At 34.8% G+C, this 16,643-nt stretch overlaps 2 protein-coding genes and 1 long non-coding RNA gene across 3 annotated transcripts; 1 reads left to right on the top strand and 2 right to left on the bottom strand.

Moving 5' to 3' along the window:
• Positions 1-1,228: 1,228 nt before the first annotated feature.
• On the bottom strand, positions 1,229-8,334 carry LOC132170996 (ARM REPEAT PROTEIN INTERACTING WITH ABF2-like). The gene is made up of 19 exons (XM_059582180.1): positions 8,029-8,334; positions 7,450-7,610; positions 5,708-5,880; positions 5,509-5,629; positions 5,355-5,429; positions 5,154-5,248; positions 4,808-4,883; positions 4,590-4,697; positions 4,340-4,468; positions 4,161-4,229; positions 3,945-4,004; positions 3,701-3,824; positions 3,434-3,573; positions 2,751-2,814; positions 2,528-2,607; positions 2,181-2,245; positions 1,940-2,057; positions 1,727-1,851; positions 1,229-1,575 (listed from the first exon to the last, which is right to left on the bottom strand). Exons 1-19 carry the CDS (start codon positions 8,279-8,281, stop codon positions 1,479-1,481), a joined length of 2,133 nt encoding a protein of 710 aa, XP_059438163.1. The 5' UTR covers positions 8,282-8,334; the 3' UTR covers positions 1,229-1,478.
• A 2,520-nt stretch (positions 8,335-10,854) lies between these two features.
• On the top strand, positions 10,855-11,984 carry LOC132172964 (uncharacterized). Its single transcript, XR_009439215.1, has 3 exons — positions 10,855-10,982; positions 11,546-11,663; positions 11,779-11,984. It is a non-coding gene; the product is annotated as an uncharacterized LOC132172964 (long non-coding RNA).
• Positions 11,985-15,469: 3,485 nt separating this feature from the next.
• On the bottom strand, positions 15,470-16,238 carry LOC132169068 (protein FAR1-RELATED SEQUENCE 5-like). The gene is made up of 2 exons (XM_059580156.1): positions 16,177-16,238; positions 15,470-15,752 (listed from the first exon to the last, which is right to left on the bottom strand). The coding sequence occupies exons 1-2, from the start codon at positions 16,236-16,238 to the stop codon at positions 15,470-15,472; spliced, it is 345 nt and encodes a 114-aa protein (XP_059436139.1).
• Positions 16,239-16,643: the final 405 nt, after the last annotated feature.

Raw genomic sequence — 16,643 nt, 5'->3', positions numbered from 1 at the left:
AACCGGTGTACTAAATTGATTTTCGTGTATTTTTGATATATTTTTTTAATAGGATATGTAATTTTTTATATGTTTTAAGGATAAATATTAATTTAATATATTAAGTTTAAATAATTTTTTCAAAGTAAATTTGAAAAAAAAAAAAAAAAAGTAGCGAAGAAAAAATTGCCAAAACCATGTTCACCAAATAGAAAATCAACATCAAATTGGGAATGGAATGGGATACACACGTACGTGAAAACACTCCACCTAAATAAAATTGGTTCACACTTCAAAATATAAAAAGAAAATTGTGTTGTTGTTTGAATTTAGATGTGCCAATAAATTTTAAATGTTCAGGGTGTGAAGTTTTTTTTTTTTTTTTAACGAAAAACGATTTTTTTTTTTTCAAATTTATTAGAGTATTTTTGTCGTATTGAAAAAATTTTACATTGATTGTGAATTGAGGGACCGTGATACAGCGCACGCTAACGTGTGTGGCACGCCAGATAATTTTTAATATTTTTTTAATTTTTAATTTTCTTTTAAAAAATTTACACTGGCATACTTTGCACGCCAATGTGCTGTTTTACTTCACCCGTGAATTGAGTAATAGTTTAAAAGTATATAAATTTTTTACTATTTTTTATTTTTATTATTATTTTATTCTTTACTCCTACCATTATTCCAATAGTCCCCTCTCTCTCTCTCTCATTAAAAAAAAAAAAAAAGAAAAAAAAAAAAAAAGAAGAAAAAAAAGTAAAGTTCATATATCCCTTTCAAACTACCATCCAATTGACAATATCTTCCCGAACTTTCAATTGGTCAGCATAACATAAAAATGGATGAGGAAATTACTATCTCATCCATCATTGACAAATTTCCTCCCTTGTGAAAAACACAGAAGAAAATTCTAAAAAAAAAAAAAAGGAGATAACTATTGATTAATTAGGTTATCACTTTCAAATTGAGGAATAATTAAAGCTTAAAGAAATGAAGATCAAGAAATTCTATCCTTGAAAGTGCATATGGTGGAAAAAGGTTCTTCAAAGCAACATTTTTTAGAACAAAAAAGGCCCAATCAAAAGAAGGGGAACTTTAAAAACCAAAAACAGAACCATAACCATGAGAAGAAAATGAAGGATGGTTGCTACCATTGTGGCAAGCCAAGCCACATCAAGAAAGACGGTCATTTTCTGAAAAAGAAACAAGCAGCTTATGACTCGAAAGAGTTATTTGTATGAGGGTATGTTCAAACTAAATCTTATTAATAAAGTTGTTAATTCTGTTAATTTATTGGAACGGGATAAAACCCGACTATTAACAAAGTGAGCATCACAAGGACCTTTTGCCAAATGCAGCTCGATCAACATGAGGAATTACATTGTATGACATCTACTCCCGCTGGCTCAATGACTCTAAAAAATGATCTACAACGTTATGTACGTTCTTCATCTCCCTTCTTAATAGTTAGCCAAACATCAAAACTCAAGTATCATCTATTCTTGCCGCAAGTCAGCTTGGACTGGCTTAGAAAGTGTATTGGTGAAGAATTTCCGCATCTCTGGTAGAACGCATTTTATCATGTGGGAATACCTGCATATTTATATTGAAAGATTTATAATTCCCGTGTACTTGATTTAGAAACACAACTAAAAAATACATACATTTATCACTATAATTGTGTTGTATATGTTGTCTGTATAAGAGAGAGAGAGAGAGAGAGAGGGGTAAGTCGGTAACATACCATGGCTTGACACTCAATTTGTCAAACTGCTCCAAAATAAACAGTATGCATGCTTGCCTTAAAGACATAGCATTAAAGGCCTCTGAAAACTCATACATCATGGAAACATTTTCTACACAAATATCCTTCAAAAGAGAATGAGAATCCATCAGACTAACTGGTAATACAGAAAATAGAAAGAGAATTGTCAAACAAGTTCCATGGCCAACCAACCTGAGCAATGGCATACTCGCAGAGACGCTTAAGACCATCCAAAAGATATTGATCAGCAGCTTTGAGGAGATCCTGGGCAATCTCAAGGTTGACTTCGATTGATCCAGTGTATATGAATCTAAATGCACAAGAAAATTTTGAACCTATCAGCAAATACGAGGGGCCCATTTACTTCTATTCCTAGCAGTGGGGGGGGAGGTAAATGATGCAGAAAGAGGGAAACCACAAGGAAATATCGCACCTCATCATCAACTCAAAAACATCCCATCTAATATTTGGAATATCTATGTCTTTGGCATCTCTCTCCTGCAATACATAGTTATGAGATTTTATATAAACAATAAATAAATTTAAAAAAAAAAAAAAATTCCCCAGATCCATTTCCTCTTTCCTAGCACAGCAAAGTTTTCTTTAGCTGGATTATCTTTGACAGGCCAATAGGGTACAAGGCCACCTTAACAACATGATGAGCCAGCTCATTAGATCTTTAAGAGCAAGGCCAAAGAAGAGGTAATGACTGTCCAAAGAGGTTAAATATCATCATATAATGAGCACAAACAGAGAGCCTTAGTAAAAGTCAGTACTCACCCTGTAACCACCATCAAACATTGCTCGGAATGCATCCGAAGAAGCCAGCAGACAAATCCTGTGAGCGTAGAACTGTTTACCTGATAAAGAAAGGAGTATACACACCCATAGCATGTTATGTTAATCATAATTCATAATTCATAATTCATTAGCTGAAAAGAAACAAAAAGCAAGTCATTTTACTCGATAAGATAATAACAGCATATGCAAGAAAATTTCCTACCTTCAACTAAGAACGTGATATCAGAAAGTGTAGGATTGTTTACATATTGCTCACCCAAATACACCTGCAATAAAAAATTTTAAAGACAAAAACCAAAACGAAATTAATTAAGTCACCCACTAAAACAATTGATACGCTAGTATCAGCTATTTAAGAAAATTAATAGGAAAAACTTCACTTAATCCCTATAAACTTTTATTGCTTTTGCAATCTCTCTCCAAAGTTCAAAAACTCTTAATTTAGTGTATCGAATTTTAAAAAATTTGTAATCTCACCCATTCCGTTAGGGTCTGTGGTTAAATTAGGCAGTCAAATGGTGAAATGACCATTATACACCTATAATATTTATAAAATGACAAAATTATCCTTAATTACAATTTTGTTTTTAAAAGTCGGGAAAATACAGGGGTATTTTGAGAATTTATCACCCTCGTTAAGATTTAACAGATGAGTGATGTTATAAATTTTATAAAGTTCGATACATTAAATTTAAAGTTTTTAAATTGAGTGAAAGATTGCAAAAGCGATGGAAATTCAAGAAAGTTAAGTGAAGTTTCCTAAAATTAATAAGATCAATTCAAGAACATAGTGAACTCTATTATCCCATGCCCCTAACAGACTCAAAATAAGAGACAATGCAAGAATAGGCACGTGATAAACCAATAAGGAATCTAATAAACAACCTGTGGGTTTGGTGATGGAGGAGCAGCATCCACTGGAGAGAGTGAAGTGGCTTTTGTAGCCAACTTGTACAAGGCCATTGAACCATCATGTTGCTGCTTCAGGCTTGTAGACTCTAGAAGCTCAAGCAGCAACTCCAAACCTGCAGACAAAAACGTATATGCGTCAACAACAAATTAAGAACTTGAAAATCCCATATAAGGATGGAACAAGTGAAGCAAACCTGCTCAAAAAAAGACAATACTCGAAAAAAGCTCAAAGATTTGTACCATTGTTATGGATAAAAATAGTCTTTCGATCGTCAGGGGCACAAAGATGAGCAAGAGCCAAGGCAACCCATGTTTGAACGGCCTTCTCTGAAACCCGCATCAGATATAGCAGGTGTTTTAGTACCTGCAAGGATAAAGCATTGTCAGAATTGGTAGAAAAATACCTTAACGTAATGGATAAAGTAACTAAATAGCACATAATGCAAGCCAAAAAAAAAACCAGTAATATAGAAAAAAAACTTACACGTCCATGAATCTTCTCCTCTAATCTCTTCAATGTCTTTGCTACACAATCTTTAGTTGGCTGCAAGTATCACACTCAATTATAAGGGAACAAAAGAATGAACTGGATAAGAGAGAGTAAGAAATCAATGAGTCTCAGTGCATACTAAAGCCACTAACAAACAAAATTAAGCAGGTATAAATTAAATTCATAATCACTGAAAAAGAGAAGGCCTACTTGAATAGTGAATTCTCCATCTTGAAGTTTCTGAATGCCGCCAACCTTGATAAGATCTGACACATTATCCTACAGAACAAACTTTAAATTAGTTACAGAAGATTACCACTATTAGATGATTGATAAAGGACAAACTGACCCTGAAACTTAATATTAAACAGTGAACCAATGAGCTCTACCTCATTATCTGCAAGACCATATAAAGTAAACGCAGCATTATGTTGCAAAGATCCATTTTTTGAATCAAGAAGCTTCAGTAGAGGCAAGATACCTCCCCTATGAGCAATGCCAGCTTGGTTGTGCGTGTCCTGAAATAAGAATTATTCAGAAATCTAGGAAAACATACATCCCTTACACAATATACTACCCAGTATCAAAAAATAATAAAAATATCAATAATTGCAGAAGTTAAAGGAAACAAATGCTAACCTGTGCCAACCTTCCAAGCGCAAAAGCTGACATCTCTCTAAGCTGTGTATCTGGGGACTGAAGCATCTCAATTAATGGCTGGACAGCACCCCTTTGAACAATGTGCATCTGCATGAACCTCATTCTTATAACAGTTAATAAAAGAATATGATACTACAAGAGGATTCAATATATGGAAGCAGTAGATTCTAAGCAAAGAAATAAAAATTATAATCCACCTTGCAATCAGAGTCGGCCCCAGCAAATTGACCAAGTAACAGAGCTGCTTCTCTTTGGCTCTCTTGACAGCGGGAACTGTCATCAAAGAGATAAACCTATTGGTGCTTTTTTCTGATAGGTAAATAAACTTGGCCAATAATAATATCAAAATGTTAATATCAGTAGATTCAGTACACAGGAGGGTTTTTTTTTTGAAAAAAAAATAAAGACTCTACAAGCCAAATATCATGAACTTCCAGCAGGCACTTATAGCTCTAAAAATTAATAAACCCATCCAAAAATATGCAATTCTCCAAAGCAAAAGTGAATTTGGTAAGACTAATAGAAGGGAACATTCAGTGTTACCTAAGCAATCTGATAACAGGTTGTAAAGCTCCAGCAAGGAGAACTTCTTTTTTAATTTTTGGGGATGAGTGGACCAGATTACCTATTACACCAACCTGACAGTCTCCAAAAAAATCAGAAATTGCCTAAAATAAGGCAAAGTACAGTAAAAAATCCCAAAGGTATAAAGAATGAAATATAATATTATAGATCAGTGCCAACCGCTTCATAATGTATAGAGGCATCCTCAGACCAAAGCATTAGTATAAGGGTTGGTAAAGCATTGCATTCTACAATCTGCAAATTTGCAACTCATATCAACAGCTGTATTAGAAAAGGCTAAAATGTAACATGCAGCAGACAAAAAGTCATCTACCTGAGTTTTGTTTTCATCATTTTTGAATGCAAGTGTCCGCAGGGCCCCAGCAGCTGCTCTTTGTACCTTTATATCTGTGTACTCAAGCAGTTCAACAAGAGGAGGAATACCATCTTCAATCCTGACATGTACAGTCAATTATGTCATGGAGGATAGAATGAAAAATAAGACTCAAGAGCAAGTGAGGAAACAAGCAAACCTGACACGGGTTTTAATGCAACCATTTTCATGAGAAAGATTAGTTATTGCATCAGCAGCTCTCCTAATAACACCATTGACTGCTCGGGTGTTACAACCATTCTTGTGCCTCTTTAGCAAATCCACAAGATGGGGTAGAGCTCCAGCATCAACTATGAGTTGTTGATGCTCTGGCTGTTTAAGACAAACAAAGGCAGAGAAACTACAACAATGAGTTAAAGCATGACTTCAAAAGTTAAAACAAAAAACAACTGTTCATAAAAGAGCAATATCAACATTGATAGCATGGTCATGTTTAATTATAATGTGCAGCTATTCCAACCACAGAACTGGAATAAAAAGAAGATTTCCCAGTTAATATTATAAGCAATCCATCTCTTGCATAAGTGATGCCATTAGTCAAATCCATGCACATTATCGTAGTGATGGTGTTTCTCCACAATTATACAAGTCAAATTAGTATAGGAAACGCCTATGAACCTTCACTCGTGAGTAACTGTCAATTAAGCATTGTAAATAAGGAAAAACTTTCAGCCCAAAACATTCAATAATTAGCACCCTTGAACTGAGGATATGCACCACAGGACTGTAGCGATAATATTCAACTTTGCTTTTGATGACTGAACCAATAACCTTGCCAATGAGATACTCCCACCAAAATAAAAAACAGCAAGTCCAAAACTTCTAGACCAAGGACAACTTCCAGGCCCTCCTCCTTTCATTTGCTAACTTGGCTTTTAATTAGAGGTTCATGCAAGTAATGTCAGGTACAAAGTCGACACACACAGTCACACAAGACTACGCCCAATTCAACGCTTAACAGTCAGAGGTTTGCATCAATAATTTACAATACTGCAGATAACCCAGGCAGTGCTGCATGGAATAGAACTACTTTCACTCTTACAACCTTCAGCACCTTTCAACTTCAACAACACTGGACACTGGTTTCCCCTTGATAAACAAAAAGGTACTATCGAATACAACACTCTTCAATAACTTGGTCTGATGTCAGTCCAGGTAAATGTATGAAGTTAATTGGTTTTGACTGTGCAACCATTATCATATAATTTCCAAATCTCTCCTACAAATTAAAAGTTGCGATTTCTTGAATTCCCCCTACCAATAGCAGACTGGTAAATTATCTAATATTAAAAAAATTCACAGATAAATCAAACAATGCAATAATTGATCCAAATCCGATCAAAATCTAAATTATACATAATGTTATAAATTATTCAGCCAGCTATTACTATCCCCAATTATTCCTCCAACCTGATCAGCAAACCTGGGTTTCATACCAGAAATCTGAAGTCCGGTTGGCTTAGTATGATCAGCTTCTCAACCTAGACTGCCCTTGCACAAATACATGCCATGGTTGCCTATAAACGAGCACTTAATTTTCATTCATCAGACAGATGATACAAAACTCTCTAACATGCTAACATCACTGAAGTCAGTGCAGCCAGAGACTTCCAGTTACATGCGCATTCTATAAAATTCATGTAATGCTTCAAGCATGGGCTAGATTTTTCAATTGGATAATATTCCAGAAGAAATTTTCTTAGCACTTAACAAAAACAAAAATGACAACTCTGACATGAAAAGTCCACAAAACTTAAATCACAATTACTAAGAATCCAAATAGTTCCAAAACAAGCAGAATAAAACAGAAATCACAAATTAAGTCAGTCAATAACAACAGAAGGCATTAACCAAAACAAGAAAGGCACAATCTCTAATTACTTTGACAGCAAGAAGCCCAAGAGCGAATGCACTTCCTTTCTCCACCTCATGCTCATACGGCCTACGACCACTGTCACCTTCTTTGACGGCCGGCAGTGCTTGGAGATGCTTCACTAAAGCCGGAACTGCTCCGCACTCCACTATCACATTCACATTATCCTCTGCACACAACCACAAGAACCCTAATTACCAAAATCCACGACAACGACCACTAAATCAAATAATCCACATAACTAAAATAATATGAAAAAAGCATTGATTAACAAAAGCATCCATGCTAGATAAATCACTCAGTTAAATTGCCGCTATACCACATACTTATCAAAAAATATAATATTGCATCAATCCAAGGAATCAAATAGATCATATAAACCTTGAATTTAATATGAATTGAAGAAATCACACATAGAAAAAAAAAAAAAAAAAAAAAAAAATCCTTAAATTAACGAATTAGAAAATATTTGACCACTCAATTTTGTCGAACTCTTTGAGCCACCTCTCATTTTCTGGTTATATACATACACGAATATATACACAAATCATATCTACTTGATGCGTGAGTAGGGACGAAAACGGTACCGTATTTGGCGAGTTCGGAGAGGGAAACGGCGGCACTCTTGGCGGAGGCACGATCGGCTTCGGCGGCGGAAAAGGAAGTGGAGTCGAGGACATTGATGTGGGCGAGGACCTCTCTGGCCAGGTCCCGGTGAGCCTTGCGGGGCTCGACGACGAGAACCTTGCGATGCTCGCTCTGGTCTTCGAACTCCCGCTCAAGCTTCCTCTTCAAGCTTCGTCTGGCGGTGGAGGTTTGGCCCTCGCGGTGGTGATCCATGGGTGGCAGGACGCTGGATAGGGAGGGAGGCAGGGGTAATTTCGGAAAAGAAATTGCGGGTTTGGGGTAGGAAGTTAGAAATGTAGGCGAGATTGTTTTTATATAAACCGCTACTGTGTTTTGGTTGCGCCCGCCAATTTGTTTTCGATTTTGTTGCTAATGTGCGCTCCCGCTCTCGGGATGCTATGAATTTAAATGCTAATGTGCGCCCGGCGGCCCAACTATAAAATAATATTTTTTAATCGGGATACAGCCACGTTGATTTTTGATTGGATAGTAAATCCCATTTTTCAATTCCCGTTTTATGGTGAGATTTTTTTGTTTCTTTTGTATTGATTTTTATTTTTTAAAATTGTTTTCAAAATTAAGAATACGGAAAAAAAAAAATTTTGAAATTATGTTTGGATGATTTAGATAATAGAAATTAAATTGGGAATACAAGGTTGGGAAGGTGAATTAAATTGAATAAAATTAATAATTTATATTTGGGTGAGAGTTGTTTTTTTTTTTTTTTGGGATTTTTCTTTGCGGAAATCTAGGAAGGCTAATGATTGGAATTGAAGAAATTAAAGCCAACAAATGATTTCGAAATGCTTTTTTAATGTATTTTTATGTATAATTTAACTCCAAATTTTGATGATATGGTTGAAATTGTAAAGTTTTGAAGGATGATTATCTTAAATTGACATTTTTAAAAATTTAAGGGTATGCTTGAAAAATAATGAAAGATAATAGGTGGTAAGTTAAGTTTTCTTCTTTTCTTTTTTTTTTTTTTTCTTTTTTTTTTTAAAGTACAAAATGTTGTAGTGTGAATGAGTACAATTTGCTTATTGACACGTTGTATCCTACCGTTTGACACAAGCTACAGTTCACATACATAATGCACATCTATGCGTGCACAGTCACATCACTACTGCACAGTACATAGAGATGGGTAAGTAATCCATCACTGTTATGACAGGTGCATAGTGACGGTCAATGTGCACAATATAATTTGTTGGTGTATCTTACAAAAATGAGCACATATGATGCAGAGCTTCTTCATAAATACCACACAAACCCACCTTACGCTTATAAAAAAACCACACAAAACCACACAAGCTTTTTCATACGGTGCAGAGCTTTACAAAAGAAAAATATTTATTAGAAAGTTATATGAAAAAATATATATATTACCCATTAGGAAGAATCATGCTTGAAAAATAAGGTTAGATGTTTACCTAATGTAGAGGCTACACAATGTCGAGAACAGTAGCAACGGGCGAAAAAAAGCAGAGAGGCGGAGTGAGGATGAAGAAAAATAATAGAAGGTCAGTATTTTTTTAAAAACAATTTCCTTCCTGCTTGAAAATTTGCTAATTATTGCGTTAAATATTTGTGATGCAAAATTGTGATTTTGGTTTAAATTCGCGCATTTTCGAATAAGCAATCCTCATCTTGCTTATAAAAATCGCGGATTTTTCCACGATTTTAGAACTTGTGTTTTTTAAATTACAATCCAAACAAGCCACATATTGCGGTTTCGTTTAAAAACACAGATTATCCAAACAAAATCGAAATTCCAAATGGACCCTTAGATTCAAAAGATAATTTTGTGGTATGCCACTCTTGGGTAGCTATTACTTTTGAAGTGTTGGCAGCGAAACACAAAAACGACAGCATCCATATATGCCTTTGTTGAGATTTTCGATGTAGGATATAATTTACAGATGCTTAGATCCTGAATATAATGAAATATATAGAGAAAATTATACTTTACCCCCCAAAGTTTGAACCGATTTTCAATTTGACCCCCAATATTTTAATTTTTACAATGCGCCCTACCAAAGTTTAAAATTTTTTCAATTTGGCCTATCCGTTAGTCGTTGCAGTCTTCTCTGGCGGAAATGTGATCACGTGACCTATACCTAATCACTTAAGCTTATTTGTTCCCCAAAATGCCCCCACCCACACGCTTATTCCTTACCCACACCAAGCTCACAACCCAAGTTAGTTCACCATCACCAACACGCATTTCACCTCACTTAGAGAAACTAGGGTTCTTGTGCTGAAGGAAGAAAGCAAGCTGGTTCAAGGGTAGACGTAGAAATGAGTAAGAATGGATCTAAGGTTCTTGCGCTGAAGGAAAAACGATGGAGTCTACCTCAAGTCCTGGTGCATTGCTTGGTTCCACTCAAAGCGGAGCTTCATCTTCACCGCATCGCCTTTGCTACTGTAAGCGGCCGATGATTGTGAAAACAGTTCAAACAGAAAAAAATTTTGGGAGGAGGTTCGTAGGTTGCGAAAATTATAAGGCAAGTTCTCTACTTTAAATTTTCATTGTGGGCTCTGTGTTTATGATGAGTATTGAGAATTTCTTGTTTGTTTTTTTATCAATACTGTATTAACCCATAATTTATGGATCAGACTTCTATGCGGTAGTTTTCACTACCGCATAGAAGCTGTTATGCAAAACGGCACAGTTTTGCATAACAATCCATGTAAAACTGTGCCGTTTTGCAAACTATCACATGGTGCCTTATTTAATGAAATACCCATTACTCACGCCATTAGACTCTTTGCAAGATGAAAAGTGGGAACACAGTTGCACGTACAAGAGAAACCAAGTGTCAGTTTTCTAAACCAAAAGAGCTCAGGCCAGACCTGCAAGAGGCTTCGCCGGAGCCGGAGTGCCTACCATTCTCTATCTCCCTCTCTCACAGTAAGCCGGATCTGGTTTTTTGTTTATGATATTTTGGTAGAGGGGTTTAACCATCTGATGTTTTGATTCTGATGTTTGTTGATTTGGGTTTTTTGGGGTTTTTTTATTCTGTATAAACATCTAGGTCGTGATAAACACGATTGTGAGTTCTCTCTCTGTATCTCTTCGTTATAAGAATTTAGTTTAATTTGTTGTTTTTTTTTTTTTTTTTGGTTTTATATGTTGATTAAAGGGAATTTTTTTCCGTAGTTTTTCTATTCTCTTCTATTCAGGAATTTTCTGTAGTTGAAATTCATTGTCTATTATTTTGAGAAATTTGAGCTATTTTGGCATCTGGGTGTATTTGACTTTGAAATGATATATGTATTTTTGTTTTCTTTTTAAAGTCGACGCTGTAATTGGTGTTTGACTGATATTCTGCAATTTTAGCACTTTCGGCATCTGGCTTAGTTGAGTTTGAAACAATTTAATTTCTTTTTGTGGGGTAATTTGAGTTGGATTGAAGTGATTTTGAAACATCAGTGTGCAAAAAGTTGTAGAATTTTCACTACTGCTATTTTCAGTCAAGGTGATCCCATGGCAGAGGCTTTGAATTGCTGGAATTATTAGATGTTGGATGAGTCTAATCTGATGTAGATACGTACCATTGATACTTATTGAGATGAGCTACTTCTCAAGACTGTAAGTTGCTCCATGTTGGTTCCTTAATCCCATGATTTTGTTGTGTAGATGCACCTGCGTTTCCAGTAAAGGTTTTTTTGCAGTCAATCTTCATAGTCGTGTTTTTTTTTGGCAGGTGCCGTCCTCCTCTGGAACTTTCCTCTTAATTATTTCCACTAGATCACCAAGAATCAACTGCTACCTGCCTCCATATTTCCTTACTAATGACTCTATTCTGTCTTTAACAATTGCCTTATTTATTGTTTAAAAAATGCAGCTGCATTTTATACCATTGTATCATCTTGTTGGATCAATGAAAATTTCTTATTTACATGTTCTCAATTTTTTATTTTTTTTTTTGGTTTGTTTGTTTTAGGCACAAACTGGACATACATAACTCTAAACATAAAATCATTGTAATTTTTGTTGTAGAGCAATAATTGGTCATACATCATAAGTTACACAAAGAAATGGACATACATCAAAAGTTTCACCATGCTACAACCTATTCCAATACAATCCATTTTGGCAAACATACATGTAGCAATCTATTCCAAATTACAAAAGCAACTCCACACATTGACATCAAAGTATTGTACAAAATCAAGTGTATGAGGTACAAGCAATCTAATTTGACCAATCTTGAACAACACCAACTAATTATCAGGGAAGAAATTCCAGAGAATCGTGTCATGGATATTCGAACTTGTCATTGTATCCTGCAATTTTTCAAATGAAGAAAGAATTATAATAGTTATATTACTAATCAACAATTTTTCACAATTTCTTAAAATAAAATCAACTTAAACAAAATAAAAAATGTGAAAAATTGGTACCGGCTCTAAATGACATGTTGACAAAGGATTCGAACTATTAGCTCCATGTATAGTTGAAGTTACACATTGGCCCTATTTAAGTTACACATCGATCAATAAATGAAGCTCATATTAAATAAATAGCACGTATAAATGTGAAAAATTGGTACCGGCTCTAAATGACATGATGACAAAGGATTCGAACTATTAACTCCATGCATAATTGAAGTTACACATTGGCCCTATTTAAGTTACACATCGATCAGTAAATGAAGCTCATATTAAATAAATAACATGTATAAATGTGAAAAAATAAAATAAAATAAAATAAACCTGTGAGACTCATACTTGTAAATGCTGATTTGCTTGCGAGTGATGATTGTTAGTACTTTTCTTCTTCTTTTTAGCCACTTCAATACAACTTTTGATCCGACGCTTTCCCTTACAACCCTTCATCTTTTTTATGCCTTTAACACTTATGGTTGCCATCTCATCTAATACATTTTCTTGGGAATTATCAACTTCACAAAGATCGGATTTCCTTCACGACATCTTCAATCTTTTTGCTCAACTCAGTATAGTTTTCCAACACTATCTTGTATGCTTCTTCACATTCAACTGCTAGACTAATAAGCTTGACATACAAGGGACACAAAGACTTATATCGATTTGTGACTTCTAATTTGCTATCTATTATTATTTCATGTAGGGGTGTCAACCCGGTCCGGTTTCCCGGTTTTTGGCCAAAACCGGAACCGGAACCGGGGTACCCCGGTTCTTGGTTTTGGGAAACCGGAACCGGAACCGGGACCCCGGTTAACCGGGCTCCCGGTTCCCGGCCGGTTCCGGTTTTACCCGGTCCGGTACCCGGTTTTTGAAAATAATTAGTGTTTGGGGCTTATTTTAGGTATTGGGCCTAAAATAAGCCCATTATTTTTTTCATAAGTTAGCTCATTTAAAAAAAAAAAACTATTAATCTTTTTGTCTAAATTAAAGAGGCTTGATTGTGATTGTTTCAAATAATTAAAAAATAAACCTAAAAAAGCATAAAAATCCTAAATAATCAATGTTTTTGCCTATATGAGCCTTAGAAATAAAAATTCAAATTTTTTAAAATACCCTAAACATGATTTTAAATTAGATACATAAAGAAAACATTAAAACAATAAAAAGTAAAAACAAGTATGTAAACAAACCAACATGCACAATAAATAAATACCCCTTACTATAACAATTCAAAACCCAAAAAAATAAAAGAATTAAAATAATAAAATATATATATATTAAAACACCGAAAGGGACGCATTGGCAGTATTGTGTAATACTAAGAGTAAAAGAATTAAAATATATATATATAATTTAATAAAATAATACCCGGTTCCGGTTTTCCCGGTTTTGACCGGGTGCCAAAAACCGGGACCAGAACCGGGGTCCCGGTTTTTTTTTTTTTTGGAACCGGAACCGGAACCGGGTCCCGGTTTTCCGGTCCCGGTTCCGGTTTCCCGGTTATTTTTGACACCCCTAATTTCATGTCCATTTAAGTCTTGCACAATCTCATTCCTTGCATCTTTTGTCCATCTCTTAAGGATATACTTATCTGGAAGTACCTTGATATTCATAACATCAAGAATTTTTAAAGCATGACAACACAAAATTCCACATCTCTCAAATTTTCTACAACTACATGAAACATTGTTTTCTATAGCATCCCAAATGACTCTACAATTTTTAGGCTTACCACATATTGACACTATATATTCATGAGACAAGTTTCTTTCAATACGCTCCTTAACAAAAGCTCCTTAGAACTCTTCATATTGCTTTTGAAACTTCAAAAACTGTTGACAAGTATAAGTATTTGCTGCTTGTATCAACATAGGTGAAAACATCTTAATTTTTGGTAACTTCTGCCTTAAATTATACTCTGCTACCAATTCCTTGTAGCGTTTATCATTAAGTAATCTTTCAAAATGTGTGAAGAATTTTACAATATCATAATCTGACTATAACTAATCCTTCAAGTCAGCGTTCAAACTTTCGCTCAATTGTGTTGAAGTCATTCCTGCAGAAAAAGACATCTTGACATATGCTTTAGCCCATTTTTCTTTCACTTGAAATAAACGTTAAAGCCAAGAATTGTCACACGCATTGTGCTTACGAAGTATAGGATCCCAAGCGCTAAGGAGCTCCTCTTCCTCTTCCCAGACTTTGAAACATGCACTGAGATCACTTCTAAACCCATTCTCACCTTTAAATAAATGACCAACATGTTTCAAAGCATTTTGCATTAAATGCCACGTACACAATCGATGATAAGTATTAGGCATCACCAATGAGATAGCTTTTGCCATTGCTGGATCTTGATCAGTAAAGATTGTATTTGGCTTCTTCCTCGACATTGCCTCAAAAAAAGTCTCGAACAGCCATCGGAATGACTCTATAGTTTCATCGTATAGAAGTGTAGCCCCAAATATCACAACCTCTCTATGATGATTAAATCCAACAAACATTGCAAGCGGCCGATACTCTTTATTAGTTCTGTATGTCGTATAAAAAAAAAACTACATCACCAAATAATATATAATCAATAATCATCTGTGCATCTGCCCAAAAAATATTGGTTATCTGTTCTTCAACATCCAATTGTATTGCATAATAAAATGAAGAATTCTCGCGCTTTTGCTTTAGAAAGTATCTTAGTATACTCCCTGCCTCCCCGTATTTCAACACTCGTTGTCGTTTGTTGTGAAGGTAATTCTTCTGATCTTGCTTGGTATAACCAAGAACATATTTCCCACCGGCTTGCCTACCCATGAATTCATATGAATTCTTCAATTTTATACCACTATCATCAGCCAAATCAATTTCCAATGCTTGTGCTTTTGAGATCTTCCGTTGTGATGGCATCATATGAGCACATTATGGAACATGAAGAGCATGATTATGATTGAGCTCAAGACTATATATATAATATTTCCCCTTTTCTTTATCAAGTCGAATTGTCACATGTGCCTAGCAACCTGTCCTTGTTTCAGCTCGCTCATATGTTTTTGTACCATCTCTCTCCAATTCGTCTCGAAACCCCTCTTTACAACATGCAAATTTTCTTGAAGTCACCACGCCGTCTACCTTTCTTTTATTACTCCAATCTTTGCGAATACTAAATCCATAATTTCGTCCGTACTCATTATAAAAGTCGTATGCCTCTTGTTCAGAACCAAACTCAATGCCAAGCTTTGGCGTATAGTCAATAACCATGTTTTGATCATTGTTCTTATTTGTCTCATCCGTGTAACTATTCAAAAGATAAATTAAAATGTGTAAGAATCTTGAAGTCTTGTTGTTTTGAGCTAAGAATAGAAAGCTTGCTTGCATTAATAGGTAATGAAAAAAAATAATTAGTAACTTTAACCCGTAGACTCACTTATAGTAATTGAACAAAATACTATTACCTGTAATATATAGTTAGCACATTATTCTAAAGTTTGTATAAAATATAACTTGTAATCATAACTTATAAAATATAACAGATTCATCTAAGATGTTTAATAAACAAACAACAATGCTTTGACACAGTTTTAGACAATAAAAAAAAAAAGATGATTAATAAATAAACAACAATGCTTTGATAATAAATAAACATCGATATTTTAGGATCGTGAGTCATAAACAATAAAAAATATAAAATGATAAAAATAATACACAATACAAAATCATACTTGTCAGCATTTTGCTCGGTAGCTGGAAACAGAGTGTCTGAACAATCCAAACTCGATGCCATTGTTTGCTTCTATTAAGCTTGCATATACAGATTCAGTACTTTTGCAAATCTTCAAAGATCATTATTGTATTTTGTTCACCACACTCCCATCTTAGAGTGTTCTGTATTTTGTTCACTACCATATCACGTTTGGTTTCTCTGACGCTTGGTTTCTTTTTTTCATTTTTTTTTTCTCTTTTCCTTCGATTTAGAAAACTGATGCTTGGTTTCTCTTGTACGTGCAGTGCAACTGTGTTCCCACTTTTCATCTTGCAAATAGTCTAACGGCGTGAGTAACGGGCATTTCATTAAATAAGGCACCATGTGATAGTTTGCAAAACGGCACAGTTTTACATGGATTGTTATGCAAAACTGTGCCGTTTTGCATAACAGCCGCATAGAAGCCTGATCCATAATTTATTATTT

This window comes from Corylus avellana, chromosome ca2 (genome assembly GCF_901000735.1).
Source record: "Corylus avellana chromosome ca2, CavTom2PMs-1.0".
Taxonomy (NCBI): Eukaryota; Viridiplantae; Streptophyta; class Magnoliopsida; order Fagales; family Betulaceae; genus Corylus; species Corylus avellana.
Note: the sequence above shows the minus strand (reverse complement) of the source record. Positions and strands in the feature narration are given on the sequence as shown.

What these genes read in the sequence shown, in the direction of transcription:
- LOC132169068 (XM_059580156.1), bottom strand. Translation starts at nt 16,238, where the DNA reads ATGGCATCGAGTTTGGATTGTTCAGACACTCTGTTTCCAGCTACCGAG. An exon ending in ACCGAGCAAAATGCTGACAA is followed by an intron (nt 15,753 to 16,176) that starts GTATGATTTTGT and finishes TCTTTTGAATAG; the next exon opens with TTACACGGATGAGACAAATA.
- LOC132170996 (XM_059582180.1), bottom strand. Translation starts at nt 8,281, where the DNA reads ATGGATCACCACCGCGAGGGCCAAACCTCCACCGCCAGACGAAGCTTG. An exon ending in CCTCTATACATTATGAAGCG is followed by an intron (nt 5,249 to 5,354) that starts GTTGGCACTGAT and finishes GGAGACTGTCAG; the next exon opens with GTTGGTGTAATAGGTAATCT. An exon ending in AAATTGAGTGTCAAGCCATG is followed by an intron (nt 1,576 to 1,726) that starts GTATGTTACCGA and finishes ATAAATATGCAG; the next exon opens with GTATTCCCACATGATAAAAT.